Source organism: Primulina huaijiensis, unplaced genomic scaffold, assembly GCF_012295235.1.
Source record: "Primulina huaijiensis isolate GDHJ02 unplaced genomic scaffold, ASM1229523v2 scaffold37281, whole genome shotgun sequence".
Classification (NCBI taxonomy): Eukaryota; Viridiplantae; Streptophyta; class Magnoliopsida; order Lamiales; family Gesneriaceae; genus Primulina; species Primulina huaijiensis.
In genome coordinates this window covers 866,945-886,521 of record NW_027358705.1, presented here as the reverse complement: position 1 = coordinate 886,521, position 19,577 = coordinate 866,945, and the positions used below count along the sequence as shown (strand labels likewise).

The window sequence follows — 19,577 nt, the reverse complement described above, 5'->3', positions numbered from 1 at the left end:
CATCATTATGATTTTGATAGCTTTTTTATTTTTTTCTAAAAACCACTGCATAAATTCCTTAAAACGAACAAAAGTACATAAAAGCATAGCCAACTTTTTCAGTAGAATAGAATAGCTTGTGACTTCAATGAACAAGAATGCTTTCTCTGTAACTCAAACTCCACCAAAATCACAACAAAATAATAATAATAATAACAAAAAAATAAAATGGAGTATGGTTGCCAGCCCAAAAGAGCAGACGCCATCTTTATCATCAGCAGTGCACGCACGGCATTCAATTGAAACTTCAAGGCAGCTAGTTTGGCCATGGTTGGGCCCATGGTCACATTTTCTCTCTTGCTTTTTAGGTGTCTCCAACTTCAAAGACTCTTATGTTATTTTCTCTATGAAGGGTGAAACCCCTTTTGAGCGCTTTGTCCTCGAAATAGAATCAGAGTTGATATTGCAGCATGGTCAAGACCATGAGGCACAAGATAGATAAAGCGCCATGAAATGGTGGCCTCTCCTACAACTCACAGTACAATTAATCAATACACGTGTATGCCACCTAATCAAACAACTTTTTGTCGGTGATGAGATATTCGTAAGGCGGATTTGTTCATGCTACTCTAACCCTTAATCCTAAGGTGAGTACATGTGAGAAAATACATGTGACGGTCCCTTTGTAACACATAGCATATAACATAGCATAGTCTCGTTTGGTTCAAGTACTTCTAAGTACTAATATAAATAGTTCTATCATATCACTTGTTTTGTACAAATATTATTTATCTCGATCAATCAAATTATTAATTATTTATTTCACATCAATCAAATTCGTAATAATTTATCTCACATCAATCAAATCAATAATATAAAATTACGATATTACCGTTAATAAATAATATTATCAATATTCTATAAATATTTTCAACAAAGAAAAAATAGTAATATCATATTATCTCAAATTTAATCAATCAAATCAATTAAATCAAACACTATATTAACTATCATTTTCTATTTATTTTATTATTACAAAATATTACTTATCCTCGTACTATATATCTCATATCATGAAACAAACGGTACCCCTATTACCCCAAAATTTTATCTAAGATTGAACGTTGAAAAATCAGCAAACCTCGCATGTATTATTTATAAACATCCACCTTAAATGCACCATCGTTTGATGGAACCTAAATAGATAGCTCGATGATAGGTGGATTGGGTTTCGAAGGTAGCGCACGGCTAGTGATTGGTTTTGACGTGAAATCAAGAATACAAGGGAAGAACAGAGTAGCATGCCAAACGTTACAGGCTGGAAAAGGTAGGCAGGGATTTTAATGGAATGGAGAGGGCGAGCAAATCAATATTGGGACACTGAAACCAGACTCACATGGGGCAGCTTGCCCACAACATAATAAGACACACTCTCTTACAAACTGCAGTGTTGTCATTTAAATGTTGATAGGACTGACACCCATTTCCCACTTGTTGCCTATATATATCTTCTTTTAAAAAATTTTTTTAAACACCCATTTTTCATTACCCCTTTTAAAAATTTATTATACACTGTTTTTATTAGTTGGGGACAGTATTTGCTGAAAGTAACAATATCGGCGCACATTAGTCGAAAGCGAGGTAAAAAGTGAGGCAGGTGGAAATTTAACACCAATTATTATTTATTTCTTTGGGGAAAAATATAACTCACCGCATCATCTGCAGTGATTGAGAGGTAGCCGTTGGGAGGGTTTCCCGCCGGCAAATAACCAGGCGACGTCGTACCACCGGAGCTTCCACCACTCGAGCCCGTCGAATTACTGCTCAACAACCCCGTCACATTAAAACCCAGGTCATATACGGGTGTCCCATCTGGCTTGAATAGCCCAAAGTTCCTCTCCGAGGTCGGGCCGGGCTTCATGTTCTCGTTGAACAAAGCAAACACATAGATGTTCAGGTCCGAATTTGGATTCAATGGCGTACCTTTCTTCTCCGACATCAGCTTCAGCAAGTTCCCGTTATACTTTCTGGCATTCTCCGGTGATGCTCCGGGCTCATCAGCGTCGCCTTTCGAAGGCCACCCAGTTTCCGAGATCTGCAAACAAACGTTTTTGTACCCAATCTTCTTCAATGCCGAATGGACAGCGTCGATCTGAGCATACAACATGTTTTCGTAATGTAGTCCCGAAACAGGATCCACAATTCCGGAGCCCGATTCGAACAGCACGAAGTCCAACGGCACTTGCTTTGAGTCGGCCTTGTACGCGAAATATGGATACGAATTAATTAGAAACGGGGAGCCCAATTTGCAGTTAAAGTCGAGGATGCAGGACAATTTCTGAATCAGATCTCGGCGAAACACGCCGGACGAGGGAGGATACGAAACTTCCAAAATACCCAAATTGTGGGCGGTGGTCACCATGACTTGCTTGTCGAGGTTGACGGAAACAAGGGCATTGTGAATGTTTTCCATGGCGGGGAAAAGGTTGGCCGAGAGAGTGGTGTCATTGGCTGTGAGAACTTCGTTCCCGACGGCAATGCAGGTGATTTTGGTGGCCGGTAAGTAACATTTAACGTTGTTGTTGACCCAGGCTTGGGCTTGCTTCGGGTCCTTCATTTGCACCAAGTACTCATTACCCAGACCAACGATGAACTCAACTCCGGTGTTGGCGAAGGCCTTGAGTACGTGTGGGTCGGCGTCGTAGAGCTTGAGCCTGGTGACGCCGATGGATTTGAGGAGTGGGACCACCGATTTCGGGTTAGGGAGATTGTTGGCTATCTGGCCGTAGTTGATCCCCAGAGACCACGCGGCCGTGAAGAACAATGACACTGCAAACAGCCACTTACTGATAAGAATGAAGATGATGAAAATAAATATACACCCACAGCTCAAAATTCATTCTTTCTCCAAGAAAAATACTAGATTTAAAGAAAGAATGCTTATGCATATTAGAGAATAACAGCAAGAGTACCTGAAATGAGAAGCATTAATGTAAATAGAGAGGAAGAGTATCGGAAGTCCATGGTGAGTGACAGTAGAATGGAGAGGAGGATTCAAGCAAGAATTGAATGGTTGGTATTTGGGGAAATACATTTATTACCAATCTTTATTTCTTCTTTGTATTTTGTGTCACTTAGTTGACTACCATTTGTTAAAATAGTCCCTTGTCTTTTCCTTCTTTTTTTCAAATTAAAAAATAACCTAAAAATAATAAGCCTATTCAAAAAAGTAATACAAATCATAGGATCGAAGTATTTTTGCATGCCAAAAGGTTGAGAATATACGTAATTCTCTTTGTAAAAGTAAGTACAAGAATTTATTTGCAAAGAAACTTTAATTGATGTAATTTAACCTGAATACGGTTGATTTTATGTCTATAGACTATATTCTATATACACAATGAACATGGTGGGGTTTTTCAAAAAGCAAAAACTTGTGTAAGACGGTCTCACTGGTCGTATTTTGTGAGACAGGTCTCTTATTTGGGTCATCCATGAAAAAGTATTACTTTTTATGCTAAGAGTATTACTTTTTATTGTGAATATCGGTAGGGTTGATCCGTCTCACAGATAAAGATTCGTGTTATCGTCTCACAAGAGACCTATTTTTTTCCAAAACAGTTGTATCGAGTGCTTTATATAAGTAGTTAAGAAAATAAAATTTTGGAATAGAAAATATTTTGCTGGATATTTTGTATATGTTTTTTTTCTCCGGTCGTTCTTTTGTAATTATCTTTCTAACTGTTTTTTAAACGATAAAATTGTGTGAATTTGTTAATTTTTCTTTAAAAAAAATATTCTGAAACGACAAAATTTTACTCTCGAATTGAATAACTTGTCATTTATGTAATCTCATTACTTGAATATATTTAAACCTATTATGCTTAAAAGTTTTGCTTCTTAAAATCTTTTTACTTTTTTGATGAAAAAGTAAATTGATTTAATACGAAAAAGGGTAAGTGCTGAAAGGTAAAAAGTAGAGGTGATATATCCGCCAAAATAAAATGTATAGTGAGAATCTGCAAAATGTTGCAGATGAAAGGGCCATCTAATTTAGTAAAATTTTAATTTTTTTTCAGAAAAGTTTATGGTTTGAAAACCTCTCAGGCCAATAAAATTTTCTAAATTTGAACATAGTCGACAAAAGATTTGTAAGACCCGCAAATCCTCGTGTTTTTTTTTAAATTAAATTTTAAAAAAAATTTAATTTCAAAAATAAAATAGATGGCGGAGTTTTGCAAAGCTTAAGCCTTGATTTATAAAATAAAAAATCAATAAAATAAAAGCAGCTTGATGCTGCAATTTTTTGCAATGTCCATTGCTATTAGTGGCAGATTATGCAAAATATATTGTTTTGCAATGTCTGTCGTTGATGGTGACGTTTTGCTTTAATTTTGGAAAACTTAAAAAGTTTTTTTTAAAAAATAGGTTTTTTTTAAAAAAAAAAAAAAACTACTCGTCGTAGTCCTCATGCCAGATTATTATAATAATATGAAAACATTTGCCTTATGAAATAGTAACTCTTTTAAATTCTTAATCATTATTAAAGTTTTAAAATGTCAATATAAACTTTTCTAGATATAGTTATTATGTCATGAATTAAATATTGTAAAAGTTCCACAAAATTAAAAGGACTACATTATTTTATAACAAAAGGTAACTAAGTGGTCCTTGGGATTCTTTTTTCACGAATTCTTTTGGACTTTTTAAGTTTTGTTCAATTGACATTCAAATATGAAATATCCCATCCCAACGGCTACTTTCTACTTGGTGGTGGCCGTCGTTATACAAATATTTTAAATAAATAAATATTAGGGTATTCATATCATTTATGGCGTTTAATTCTTTCGGTTTGTTTGATTTTAAAGGCTGCATTTTCTTTTCTTTTAACTTACTATATACCTCTTCATCTCCGTTGACGATTGCTAAGGTGAAACAGTGGCTGGAATTCTTTTATTATATCAACTGTTTTTTAAAACCATCATAAATGAATGCCAAAAAGTAAGCGAAACCATTTTCTTTATCTATGATGGAGGTAAATATCCTTCGAATATTTTGGTGCCGGGAAAGAATGAAGAGTTGCTTCAATTTCCTTTCTATTTCATATATTATCCCATTTTCTCATCCCATGTAAGTCTGCAAAAAGCTTAGCTCAAAACCTCAACAAACATCGATCCAATCATAAACATATGTTATCATAAAATTTAACTAATAATTGACTACTGTACATAGAACTTTAACACAAAAGAGAACATAACTTCTTGAAGTTTGTTATTTATTACTGCTTCGCTATTATTTATATGCATCTCTACTATAGACCACAAAACCCTATCAGAAAACAACCGGTTGCTGCACAGTTGTTCCGCTGAAGATTCGGAGTACTCAGTCTTCACAACTCTGTTGAATTTATTTGCTGAAGATAACAAATAAATCTAGAGCTTTCAAGGTGCCGGAACATTTTCCTTGGCGAGGGGAGCAATTTCCTCCCCGTCAACATCGGACTCAGCACCAGAAGCACCCAAGCTTAGTAGCAACGACTCCCACTTCTTAGCAGGTCCCTATAAAGAGTAATTACATGCCATGACAAATCTTTTAACACATTCTGATTCTTTGCTGACAGATCGAATTGAAACTAAAGCAATAAATAAAACACAATTTTAGGGATTTCATGAGGGTACCTTCCAGGAGAAATCTTGTGACATGCAGTTTTTTATCATTTCCGTAAATGCTAGGGTTCCGTAGACCATGAGAGCTCTTCCAACAGCTGTTGCTATCTTCAGCACATCGGCTGGGTCAACAGTTTCACACTGCTCATGCAGACACATACAAAAAGTGATATTGTTTAGAACTTGAAAGAGAGAGTGGCTAAATGAAGCGCTAAATTCAGCCCATAGTAGTAGACAACGGATCTGGGATAATTGAGATAATTATATACCTCAATGTTGAAATCTCCCATTTGGAAACCTGTATATCCTTCTTTCACGGTGTCAACGAGACCACCAGTCGATGAACAGATTGGTATCTGATAAAAGCAGTTAAATCTTGAGATCATGTTATGAAAGTCGAGCGAACCGAATTTGTTTTAAACAATTTACAGCAAAAAAAAAAAACAGTTTCTTGATTTTGAAGTCTTACAGTTCCATAACGCATGGCATGTAACTGAATGAGACCACAAGGCTCAAATCTACTTGGAATCAACATAAAATCTGCACCAGCAGTTATCATGTGAGCCAAGGGGACATTGAACTTGGCCACTCCCCTAGCTTTTTCAGGGTACAACTCTTCAAGTTTTTTAATCTGCTGCTCAAATTTCTTTTTGCCAGTTCCCTTAAAAAAACAAAGGATGGATAAAATCATTAAACATAATCTCATGCTTCGTCAATGCAAAAATGCAGATTAATTTATTACTCACTAGGATTATTATTTGAACATCCATCCCTATGAACCTAGAAATGGCAGCAACGAGAATATCTGAGCCTTTTTGCTCCTCGAGTCTGCCAATAAATCCAATTACAGGGATATTCCTGTTTACAGGCAACCCAACTTCAGCTTGAAGAGATTCCTTCAGCAATGGCTTGGCATCCATAACCTGAAAGTAAGATTGCAACAAGAAATCAATATCTAGGAACACAAATGATAAGCAAATGAATACATAGAAAACGAGATTTAAAAGATCTATCTAATATATAGTAACCTTGCTGTGGTGTAATAATTGTCAGAACAAGGTCAAAAAAAAGTATAGAATCTTACCGTAGTGATATTATAGTGATAACTAAGGTATTTATCAGTGGCGGGATTCCACTCTTGAATATCCATGCCATTTGTGATGCCACATAAGCCAACAGCACGAGTATACGTATCACATTCTACACCTTTTGCAGGCCCAGAAATAAGTTCTTGAGCATAGTATGGACTGACAGTCACAAGTCTGTCTGATTCTAAAATCCCAGCCTTCATCCAGTTTATTTTCCTTCCCTTCACAGGTTTATTATACCTGCAACAGTTATGGACAATCATCAAACTGAGAAATTCGATCACCAGATAGAATTACCTTCAATTTTTAAGCCAAGAACTAATTTGTCCACAATCTTGTAATGCCCTTAATCCAAACAGTCGAGCAAATGCACCAGGGATCAGAACATTTTTAGATTTTTGATATAGCCAATTACATTAGTTCAAAAGTCCCAAAAACAGAGGCCTGAATCAAATATCCAAAGCCTACAGGTGTTGACAGGAGGAGATTGGTCGTGAAGGCCCACAGATAAGTACTGAAGGCCAACAAACTAAACTATAAAGAGAAATACTTCTGCAGAGAATTCAAGACATCATACTATGATACCTAGATAGAATACCACTAATCCAAAAGTCCGAATCAACGAACAATGGAAAAAAAGTTTTGTATGTACCCATCCATGAAATCTAAAGAACTCTTGAATTGATCGGGAAGATTGAGAAGCGAGAAATCTGAGAATTTAAATCTTCCTTGATACGCAATGTTGTGGATGCAGTAAACAACCTGGTACCATTTTAGACATGCGTCAGAACTTAAATGCTGCCATATTGTTACCTTCAATCCACACGAAGAAAATGTAATGTTTTCACCTTGGCGTTCATGTATAGTCCTCTGGATTGATACATACTCTTTAGGTAGCATGGAAGCAAAGCAGTGTGCCAGTCATTGGCAATGAAAACAACATCCTCTCCTATTAAAAAAAAATCACACAAATTTTAATTACCTTATTTTTATCCTGTAGTGCTTTATCTAGATCATATTTCAGAAGATACCATATGGTCCTGAGAAATATTTGCTGCAATTCAGACTCAAGACTCTAGTAGCCTCTACAGCAGCCTGAAAATGTCACACGGGGAGCATGTCAAACTTGTGAATGCATCTGAATTGAGTGAAAGAAGTGTAGAAAATTGACAGAATATAGACTCACTTGGCATAACAAGCTGAACCGAAGTTGATTGTCTTCGTAATCTGTTCCAGCATTTGGGCCATAAAGCTTTGACTTTGTTTTCCCCCAAACCTTCGGAAGTACAAAATCACAAACATAACAATCCAGTCAAACAATGATCAAGCTATACAGTTCAGCTAACAAGCCACGGATTCAAATTGCATAATTTACTCACCTTCTCCAAGAACCAAGGATGATCGACAAAAACACGATCAACTCCACGTTTGTAGCAGTGGAAAAATCTGACAGTCTCAACTCTGTCTCCAACTTTAATCTGCAATTAGTTCATGATTATGCACAATGACCCTTCAAAAAGAAAATGTAAAAACATGCAACCCGGCAAAAGAATTAACCTCAACAAGCACATTAGTGTCCCAAGCGTCTTTATACTGATCATAACGTGGACAAATTGTCATCACTCTATGCCCAAGTGCCTGGATGATAAATCAAATTCATAAGATTATTAGGGGATGGTAAAAATAGTGATCAAAATGATGATGAAAAAAGGATGCGTACTGCCAAAGCTGGAGGCAACCCTCCCAAAACATCACCAAGCCCGCCAGTTTTACACCATGGAGCAACCTCAGTCGACACCAAAGCCACAGACATACCCACTCCACAGATAATTGTTCCCGATGTCTTATCCTTCTCGGTTTTGTTTACAGCGCATCTGGACGGTTTCGAAATGACTTTGCCACTGATATCAATTTTGTTTACTGATCTCAACCCATTGTGAGTCACAGTTTGGTTCCTCAGGCCTATCTGGGCCAAGTTTGTTTTGGTATCAACAGAAGTTGCTCCGCCATTTATATGTGACACAAAGTGCGAAGCCGTCACAGCTTCCATCCCTAAAACCTCACTCTGAACAACAAAACACATATAAGGATAATTATAATTGTAAATACCTCAAAAAAGTTAAAAATTAAAACCATACTTCTCAAAGTAAGCTAAAACGTCAGTTTCTCAAACTTAACAGACTACACTCAACTTCAGAGAATTAGACTCAACCAACAACAAACGTAAAACAAAACATGCAAACACATCGTTACAATCACCTTATAAGTAAGTAACCTCGGTTGAAATAAACAGTTAAGATCATGTGAAGCATAAAATTAGGAACCGAATCATCGGAAACAAACATAAAATCCGAAAAAAACAGAAGGAAAATCGTAACAATCTACCTGAGAAACAGCGAAGAGAGGTGAGGAGGCTAGCCCGTGATGGTGCTACTAATGGATGATCGAGGAACGGGGAGGGCCTCCCCATTTGTAGTACTGCCTCTCTGACACGTGTTAAGGTAGCAGTGGCCGGGGTATATATGCGAATAAAAAAATGAGAGGCCTTGATTTCATGAGGTTGGAGATATTATCTTCCCCCCTCGCTAAACGACGTCGTAGGCTATTATTATTATTTTATTTTTTTATTTTTACATTTAATTCACGGCTATTATTGTTAACACAAAATGCCAATGGGTGGAAAGCAGCCGGATTCAAAGTAGACCCCATCCCTCACACAAAATTTTGTAGTCTTTAGTCAAGTTGGATCAATTTATTTTTAATCCAATAAAAAAATTTATAATGGCAACGCCCTATTCTTTCTAAGAGACTTGTTTTAAAATCTCATCATTATAATTGTATTTGTGTTCCATTTATGTCATTCCAAAAAATATTATATAGAGTCATTTATTCACGAAAAAAATATTTCTGCATTCCATGACCTACATATGTTTTTTCCGGATAAAATTCGATACAAAATATTGAAAATCTGCAACTAATATGATATTTCAGTATCACCTGTTTTATATCTGGTACAAAAGATAAAATTTTGAGTGTTGTTAGAATAAATATATTAATATCAAGACTTGATATACTTGTTTGTGTGTTCAAATATCATATATTAAAACAAGATCTGAAAGAGTTGATACTGAAATATCATACATCAATATCATATTTTTAATGTTGTACTGAATATCAATACTTGTATATATATTATGGTACTCAAAAATCATATATTAATGTCATATTTGTGAAATATTTTGTACTCGAATATCACATATTTGTATCATGTTTTCGGTGTTTTTATATTGAATTTCATCCAAGAAAACAACTAAGGCTCAATGAGTGCAGAAATATCTTTTTATGTAAATCAGAGACTGATAAAAAAAAAAAAAAAAAAAATCAATCAGCCAGATACAGAACACATCCAACATCGCTAGTCATACGTATTTTCGTATATTCCATTTGTTAATGCATTTCTCCAAAATTATATTTTATTTTTATGTAATTTTTCATACAGAAATTAAATACCTACAACTGAGTTTTGATTTCTTTTTAACTTGTCGAAAAAATAAATATCAAGTTACAACACATGGAAATGAGTTGCATGTATTTCAATTATTATTAGCCAAGAGAACTCTATAACAAATACTTTTGTAATATACTAAATTATATTTTTTTATAGTATATTTACTCGAACACATGTTCTATTGTAGAAACAAACAACCAAACGTCGTGTTTGCAGACTTCTAATATGGAATCACGGGTAACGCATGCTTCCAACCAGAGCTGCCCACATTTTCATACCTAACAGAAGAAAATTATTGAACATCCAACTACTACCACCAGCACCATTTCTTTATTAAATTTCTCCAAGTCGAGTTATTTCAAAACAAGACTTGGTAAAATCAGCATCAAGAAGCTATATATAGAACCTTTTTCTTGCTTGTACACAAAATCAGTAGTAAGAATCTCGGCGAAGAAGAGGCAGTATTAGCATCGGACTTTTGCAACCGAGTAGACGTCGACCCTTTCAAAAACAAGTCCATGTAACGGCATCAGGAGCCCTTCGGTTACAACCTCCTACCGATGTTGGCAAATCTTCTTGCAACTCCAAATAGAAAAGCCTTTGTCAAGAGCCCTCGATCAAAAGAACAAGCTAGGGCGATGGCCCCTCCGATAACTAATATCTTTGGTATCCCACCTCTCGAATGCTTATCCTCCTTCGAACAATGAGGCTCGACAACTGATGAACTGTTGGAGCCATTATCCAGGGATTCTAACGAGTCGACACAAACTTTAGTGTTCACTTGAGCCATTAATGCGCTGCGAGAGAGTGGTGCTCCAGACTCCCGGTGCTTCTGGTACGCACGCAACCCAGGCTCGATTTTCTTGACTGCACCCCACATGCCTTGACGCACACCTAGTTTTGCAATCTCCCAAGGAATACCCATGTCTTCGTGATGGAACAGGAGAACCTCACAAGCAGTTGTACGACCATCTCTCTTTGATTCAGCTAAATCACAAAATTCAAGGAGAAAAATCCGTTCAGCAAAGTTCAATTATTTCTTATTTCAGAAATTTCGACATTGCGGAAGCAGTCCAAAAAAAATTGTGTTTTCTGCTTTATTTTTTGTCCACCCCAAAAACAAAATAAACAGGTTCCTGGAGTCCCATTGAGGCTAAACTAATCCAAAGTCAAGATGAGTCTGACCAAATTACAGGAAAATAGACTCGAATCGGAGACCTAACTTAAGGGAAACTGAACTCTTACCACTCAGCCTAGTAAGTGTTGGTTTAGGCTGGGGTTTTAGTTAATTTAGAATGTGCATGAAATCGTATCGGAGTTACGCCACAGAAATCAGTGTACCTGCACGGATGCACCAGCTAGAATAATACAGATCTACACGCCTTGGTTTACTGCGACGGGGAACGGAGGAAGATGGCACTCCCTGTTAACACAAAATCAAATGACATGAATATCCTCTGAAAGATGCACACAAATTGCTAAATGAATTTCAGAAACAATAATGCAACAGCTGATAAATCTAGATCGCATATCATCATTTCAAAGCTGCATGAATCCCATTTCTATTTAGAAATGACTTTAATATGACATAACATTGCGCATCAATTCCTCTAGATAGCACATCAGGAAATCATTTCAAATATTAGAATATATTAATATGATTCCAACTTAAAGGAAGGACAAGTATAAATATGTGCATCTGCATTCCTCCATCCACTTTCCTCTGACTAATTAGCAAAAACAAAAGCACAACAAAAAAGTGAACTCGCAATGCTCAGCCTTCAGACAATTATTATTTGCTTTATGATAGTCTTCTCTTGAAAAAAACAAAAGAATAGAGAACGCCCTGGCACGTTGGTTACATATAAACACAAGTAGTTAATGACTCCACAACAAAATTCACTTTCAAGTTGGTTGCACCAAGTCTCTGACTGTGACAGATTTATCATTCCAGGACACGGTTGTCTCGAGCAAGAAGCAAAAAAGCAAAAAATCACAGCTAACATGGAGCATCATACAGAACACACAAAGAATCCCAAAAAATTGTCGTAGAGCCCGACAATAAAGTTGAAAAACAATTTTTCATCTGTAAACAGCATATATCATATATGCCAATTTAGCCAAGTGCCGAGAGATGCAGACAATCCAACTCATCCAAGAATAGCGAGTTTTAGGCCTAAAGCTGAGAATAAAAAAGATTTTAACTTATCAAAGAACAACAAGATATTACACTAAGATTTTAAACAACTACAATATCAATTTGAGGTGTGACCATGTGACTATTTATCGGCATGTCGATCTTAGATAGGAAGAACAAACTTTAACTATGCAAGAATAATATCTTTTCTCTTACCTTTGTTACACAATAATAAGCACTTCCAGATTGCCAAATTCGACGACCTATGATGTATTCTCTGTCACTACAAAAGAAGGGAAACTGCACCAAACCATAAAGAATTTGGTCAATATCGCATGGTGCAACCGAAAGAATCAAGTAACATAAAAACCAAGAGTTCTTCCTACCTTGCGCACCCATTGAACATGCATCGTCCCTGTACTGGGGCATTCATTCAAAGTCTCGGAGTATATTAGCATATCATCCCATTTCGACCTAAACTCGTCATCCCCGAAGAAATCCCTCAGTATCTCAGGTGTGGCATCTTCATAAACAGTTCTGCTACGATATTGTGGAGGTCCAGTCTATACAAAAGACATAGATCATGCCATCACATGATTGCACAAATCATCAATATAATCAGAAGGAAGTAGCGCAAAGTCAAATGACCGCACAAATCAGCGATAAGATATTGGGAGAGTTAACAAAATTGTGCAAATCATCGATAAAATCACGAGAAGAGTGCAAACTCGCATAAACGCAGAAAATCATCAATATGATCACAAGAAAGTAGTCGCAATCTCACACAATAGCATATATCATCATTACAACCACAAGAAAACAGAGATAATTCAATTATACGTCAAAATTTAGCAAAACTACAATGACTAGAATACAGATATGCAATCCGCATGGGATATACCTCGGGATCTCTTCTCCAAGCTTGGTAGCTCATACTGGGCGTTGATCTATCCATCATCTGGATCCAAGCAGGACCACCATCTTTCTCCTCAACCAAATTATGAAAATGTTTAAAATCACCCCAATTCAAAATGCTTGATTCCTCATTCTCCAACTTCGACGAACTGGTTACACACATTTCAACTTGTCAACAAATATGAATTGTACCCATAATTGAATAGGACTTGCTGGTTATAAAAACGATCAATAGCTTCACAGAGCAAGCCAACAACTGAACAAGCTTATTAAGTGTTAGGAAATCAAAAAGCTTCGGAGCCAACCTTAAATTAGGACTTGAAACTGAAGGTAATGAAGAGTTCTCCTTCTCAAGACCAGAATCAGGTAACCAAGAAACGCAGCTGGGTAATTGCAGTTTCAATGAGCTCAAGAATGGTACCGAAGAATAGAATTGTGGAAACGCCGTTTCTGACCTTGACGGAGATAATGAATCATCTGGCTTTGGCTCTCCTTTATTTGAAATAGAATCAACAATTTCGATATTAAGATTAGCCCATTTAGGCTTCCATGCCCAACCCACAAAAACTCCAACGACCAGAGCTATCCAGATGGGGGATATGAACTCCATCAGCTCAAAGAACACATTCACAATAGTGGGCCTCTGAAAAATCTCAAGAAAAGAAGAAACCAACGCCATGTTTTTCCAGACAAGAAACCAATATCAGGTCCCCTCGAACCAGTCAGACGCAGATTAAGCGTACTAAGCACAACGAGGGCTCGAGGGCTCTGAGAGAAAAGACAGGATAAACCCTCGACAGTCACAGGATGAATGAAAAAAAACGGAAGAAGGAGAAAGAAAAGTGGATAAGACGGGCAAAAATAAAAATATGTATAAGAAAAGATTAAGCCAAGTTATGCTCGACTACAAGTGTGCGGCAAGACAGAAAAAAACAAAGCTTTGTGTGTACATTCGCGCGCCAAGAAAATCTAAAGACAGAGAGAGGCGAAGAGAAGATAAGGATTTGCGAGAGGCGGTAGATGAACGGTTCGCTCGGATTCCTGTGGGCCCAGTTGTCATTCACTTCACCAGACAAACTTTGGCGGCCTCTCCGTCATATAATGTCCTTCCGCGACCTCGAATAGATTATTGATGTCAAGAATTCGTGCGGAAACCCAGAAGACAGAATCAGATCAAATGGTGGTTTGGTTGTAGTGATTGATTAATGGAAATTTGGAGAATTTAGGAGAGGGATACGGATTGTGATTTCTTGCCAGCTTCCTCGATATGATATAATACATGTGTGTATATATATACATATGTGTGTAGATTGAAGAGATTTGGTCAGTGATATGCGCCGCGTTCCCACATTACACGTTTGATGCATGACTTAAAGACATTTTTGACCAAACGTATTTTAGTGCCAACAGTTCCGACCATTCTTTTTTAATCAATAAACTAGTTTCAAATCTTAACATATAATAATTAGTGTAACATGTTTTATTCGGACCAATTTTTTCCTACAAAATGTAATAATTTGTAGCAACATGGGTTTAAAAATTTCGCACACGAATGACTTTTAAACTATTCAGGGCACCTGGCCACGAACCGATCCGGGTCCAATTCCATCGGGTTAGGATCCAAGTTAGGACGATTACAGTATCCGGTCCGATTAAGCCCGTAATTTTTTTAAAAATATATTAATTGTTAATAAACATTCAAAGAATAAAAAATATAAGCTAAACAAATTTTACTTATAAAAACTCTATCAAATATTTCATTCTTTCAATAAAAAATATATATCTACAAAAGTCTTCAATTAGTCAAATACAACAATCAAGACTCCTAAAATATGATATTATCACCACAAATCTCGAATTTCAATCATCGTAATTTTCGTTTCTCTCTACGGTCATAGGGTCTAACGCCTTACTTCACGACTTCTTATGTTTTATCATTTCTTTCAAGGCTCTACCACAAAAAAAAAAAAATTTATTTCGACCTGACCAATCGACGATTTTTAAAGACAAAAATCGTAACTGACCCATCTATGGCCGATTATGGTGACAATTTCGGATAAAAACCGTTGACCTTATCAATCATCTTGTTGACGACGGACCGATTATGGTCCAGGTCCAGGTTCAGGTCTAGCCATGTCCAATGGCCAATGAAGCTATGTGATGAAGCGCATCAAATAGGGGCAGGGGGCGCTAACGAGCAAGAAGAAAAAAAAATTTACAAAACAAAAATAGGATTCCTAAAAAAATAGTTTGATTGTGTCGAGGGCATAATTTCATTCCCAAGCAAAAAAGAGTCTTTGTTTCTTTAAGTTTCCGCGTGCAAGAAAGACGGTGGGCTCAGCACTCCGTGCTGTGAAGTGCCCATCGTTATTTTTTAAATGGAGATAGATTAAAAAAACTAGGATGATATGGTTGTTGAAGATCAAAATTAATTTCAGCTTTTTTAAAAATAAAAATCTTAAAAAATCCAAAATTTGGGGATGTAAAATTTAGTTTTTAAAATTCTGATAAATCAACTAGCGTATTTTATAAAATTCAATCAATTGTCTATGAATAAACCCTGTTTTGATTTCATTTAACACACAATCTACTGTTTATTTCACATACAATCTCTAATTCAATCAGTTGTCTATGAAAAAAATCCAATATTTGGCGTACATTTAGATATCAAAATAAAATACAATTTTATGATATAAAATTTTAAGTTCATATTATTTCTGTATCAATGAAGATCCAGAGTGATTTTGCAAGTCTAAAATATATAACCATCTCGATCGATATATAGAGAGAAATTACTCATAGGAAACTATAATTTACAGATTTGTTAAGTTTATCTATATTACCCATTATTCCTTTTAATGTTGAGTGGGTCTCATGTGAGACCGTCTCACGGATCTTAATCTGTGAGACGAGTCAGCCCTACCCATTCACGATAAAAAGTAATACTTGTAGCATAAAAAGTAATACTTTTTCATGGATGACCCAAATAAAAGATCCGTCATACAAATACGACCCGCGAGACCGTCTCACACAAGTTTTTGCCTTTAATGTTTTATTTTAAGTGATTTTAAAATATAACAATTGAACAATGTAATTGAATTTCCAAAAAATATTCAATAATCTAATTTGTATAAAAATCTTCAAAATGAACAAAGTTAAATTTTAAAATACTCAATACGTTATACGCCCCAATTATAAAATCAACGATGATTCACAAAATAACCCCACATAAGTAATAGCATTGACTAATAACAAACAATTCAATAAAAAACTAATCATAGTTTAAATTATTTGTTTTAATATAAATTCTCAATTATTTGTATATTAGTCGATTTACCTTTAAAAATATTATAAAACCGACCATAATTAAAACAAAAACAAAAAAACAAAATTTAGATCTAAACTTTAATGTTACTTGTCCTAATAATCATGTTGAAGTCGCAAAAGTAGATTTCAAAATTTCCCCATATTTATTGTATTTATTGCTTATTTAATTTATGTATCCTTCATTCATGTGTTTGTTTCTTTAATTAGTTACCAATATTTTCCTTATTTATTTTTTGTCAACTAACATTCTTGTTCGACGGTTGAATGAAATAAATGTTTTTTTTTATTGTACCCGCTTTAAACTTCAAAACATCTTTGATTTTAGAGTAAGTCTTTTGTGAGACGATCTTACGAATCTTTATCTGTGAGACGAGTCAATCATATCGATATTCATAATAAAAAATAATAATCTTAGTATAAAAAGTAATACTTTTTCATTGACGATCCAAATAAGAGATATGTCTCATAAAATAGGACCCGTTATATTGTTTCACACAAGTTTTTGTCTTCATTTTATACAAATAAAACGACCCCACTTATGACAAATTAGAAAATTTGACCATTCAAATTTTAAAGTAAAAAGTTTGACAAATTAACGATGAATTTTCTCGATTCAAACTTACGTTAAAGGGATCATATTACACAACCTCTCAAGTCTGGATTTTGTTTATATTTAACATATTAAAATATAAGATAAATACAAATTATGTTTACGATTTTAAAATTTATTAGATTTATTTATTGATTGTAGAGCTAATTCTCCTTTTATTATTAAGGATTTGCATTGTTGTATTAAAACACGAAGAGGTGTTCGATTTCATCCATATACTTAAAAATATCATTAAGAGCATCTCCATTTATATAACATACGGTTAGTGGTTCGTAGTCGGTAGTACATGCAAAGCGTGTGTTTCGTAAAAAAAAAAAAATGAAAATGAAGTATTTTTCTAAGTTTAAATTAAAAGTTATTGATTTTTTAAATTGAAATAAAAATAAAAAGATAAACATGAGATATATGTTTGGGGGATTAAATTATATTTTTAGAAAATCATATAAATATATATGATACGTACGTAAATACAAGTGACAAGAAGAGAGCACTTTTTGACATTTGTTTATGAACTTATATTTTATTTACATTAATTCGTAAAAGAAAATAATTTAATTAAGAGTAGGTTTCTTGTGAGACGGTCTCACGAATATTTATCTGTGAGACGGGTCAACCCTATCAATATTCACAATAAAAAATAATACTCTTAGAATAAAAAATAATATATTTTCATGGATGATCCAAATAAGAGATCCGTCTTACCGAGTACGACATGTGAGATCCTCTAACGTAAATTTTTGTCTTTAATTAATCATACATTTGGTCGGCATATGTGTGCAAAATTAGACTCTCCCAATCATTTACAGGGAAGTCGTAAAGTCAGTGCCCAACTTTATCAAAAAGTTCAAACTAAAAATAATAAATGCAATACATGTTCAAATTCACACCCGCAGACCAAGTTAATTAAATATCCACCGTCAATGTCGTGCATCACTGTATACCCGTTAGGTGTGTGTTATTTGTTGAATATTACACAAATTTTTTTGTTTCATCCGATAGACTCAAGTTCTACTAATTAATAGAATTATAAATAATTATATTATCTACACATATTGATTTATTATTCATGTGTTATGTATATATAATTCATCGTCTCGTCTCACGAATCAGACAGTGTCATCGTTATTTTGAATATAAGTAGTGTGCAAAGTCTAACCATACTTGTCAAGTTGCAGTAACATCTTCTCAATTCAATGGAGAACCTAATGTTAGGCGATAAAGTTGGCATTCATAACCATTTTTAGTTATTTGGTTATACAAAGACACATGAATTTCACACATACAAAATAAAAGAGAGAATTAAATTTCAATGGTGAAGCCTAAATCGATAGGGAAATGACATAAAGATTAGGTTTATGCTTGGTTTCATAATCCAAAATCACTTCTTATTTTTGGTGATTTGACTAAATATTTAACAATCTTATTTATATCTCTCTCTATTTTCTTTTTACGAAAATGAAAAGCCGTTTTCTCTCGTTTTCATATCATTAAATCAGTTCGAGAGCTCTCTTCATCGGGGGGAATGGGCATCACGTTTTTAAAAATATATTAGAATTTAATCGATCTGTTAGATTGAGATATCCCAAGGACGGGCCGAGTAACCATGACGGGTTAATGGGCCCAATTATCTAATTCGTTTTCAAAATTTTATTCGATTTTTATTAGAACTCTGAATCTGCAATGATTTAAAGATTTATATCCAAAATCCAAATCTATTTATAAATATCTGGAAATAACAAATCGAGTATCAGTGCCATAAAACATGCATGTATTAGTAAATGAGTTAGATAGAAAATGAGTCATCATATTTTGTTATTTCATTATTCCTACTTTGCCCCAATCCCAAATAATTTGGCAAAGTAGGAATGATGGTGTATAAATTTGGATGTGGCAAGGATCATGGTGTATAAAGTTGGATGTGGTAAGAATTTGGTTATTAATTGCTGGTCTTATGACTTCGTCTCAAGAAAAGTATTCATCGATACAAATGATGTTTACGATAATAAATATTCAACACAAAAACTCTTATGAAACTTTCTCATTTGTTAATTTTGTGAGAAGAACATTTGAGTTTACTTAACTCATGAAAAGTATTACTTTTCATATTTTGTTATTTCATTATTCCTACTTTGCCCCAATACCAAATAATTTGGCAAAGTAGGAATGATGGTGTATAAATTTGGATGTGGCAAGGATCATGGTGTATAAAGTTGGATGCGGTAAGAATGTGGTTATTAATTGCTGGTCTTATGACTTCGTCTCAAGAAAAGTATTCATCGATACAAATGATGTTTACTTAACTCATGAAAAGTATTACTTTTCATATTTTGTTATTTCATTATTCCTA

The 19,577-nt window shown here is 34.8% G+C and overlaps 3 protein-coding genes across 3 annotated transcripts; all 3 read right to left on the bottom strand.

Moving 5' to 3' along the window:
- Positions 1-13: 13 nt before the first annotated feature.
- LOC140968432 (glucan endo-1,3-beta-glucosidase 11-like) lies at positions 14-3,107 on the bottom strand. Its single transcript, XM_073429371.1, has 3 exons — positions 2,952-3,107; positions 1,691-2,808; positions 14-505 (listed from the first exon to the last, which is right to left on the bottom strand). Exons 1-3 carry the CDS (start codon positions 3,001-3,003, stop codon positions 431-433), a joined length of 1,245 nt encoding a protein of 414 aa, XP_073285472.1. The 5' UTR covers positions 3,004-3,107; the 3' UTR covers positions 14-430.
- A 2,046-nt stretch (positions 3,108-5,153) lies between these two features.
- On the bottom strand, positions 5,154-9,299 carry LOC140968485 (granule-bound starch synthase 1, chloroplastic/amyloplastic-like). Its single transcript, XM_073429462.1, has 14 exons — positions 9,119-9,299; positions 8,454-8,798; positions 8,291-8,371; positions 8,113-8,211; positions 7,920-8,009; positions 7,765-7,828; positions 7,582-7,682; positions 7,386-7,495; positions 6,730-6,973; positions 6,392-6,568; positions 6,115-6,306; positions 5,915-6,001; positions 5,658-5,786; positions 5,154-5,537 (listed from the first exon to the last, which is right to left on the bottom strand). Exons 2-14 carry the CDS (start codon positions 8,781-8,783, stop codon positions 5,421-5,423), a joined length of 1,821 nt encoding a protein of 606 aa, XP_073285563.1. The 5' UTR covers positions 8,784-8,798; positions 9,119-9,299; the 3' UTR covers positions 5,154-5,420.
- Positions 9,300-10,436: 1,137 nt separating this feature from the next.
- Positions 10,437-14,567, bottom strand: LOC140968494 (uncharacterized). Its single transcript, XM_073429477.1, has 6 exons — positions 13,599-14,567; positions 13,280-13,442; positions 12,765-12,941; positions 12,595-12,678; positions 11,583-11,664; positions 10,437-11,228 (listed from the first exon to the last, which is right to left on the bottom strand). The coding sequence occupies exons 1-6, from the start codon at positions 13,970-13,972 to the stop codon at positions 10,786-10,788; spliced, it is 1,323 nt and encodes a 440-aa protein (XP_073285578.1). The 5' UTR covers positions 13,973-14,567; the 3' UTR covers positions 10,437-10,785.
- Positions 14,568-19,577: the final 5,010 nt, after the last annotated feature.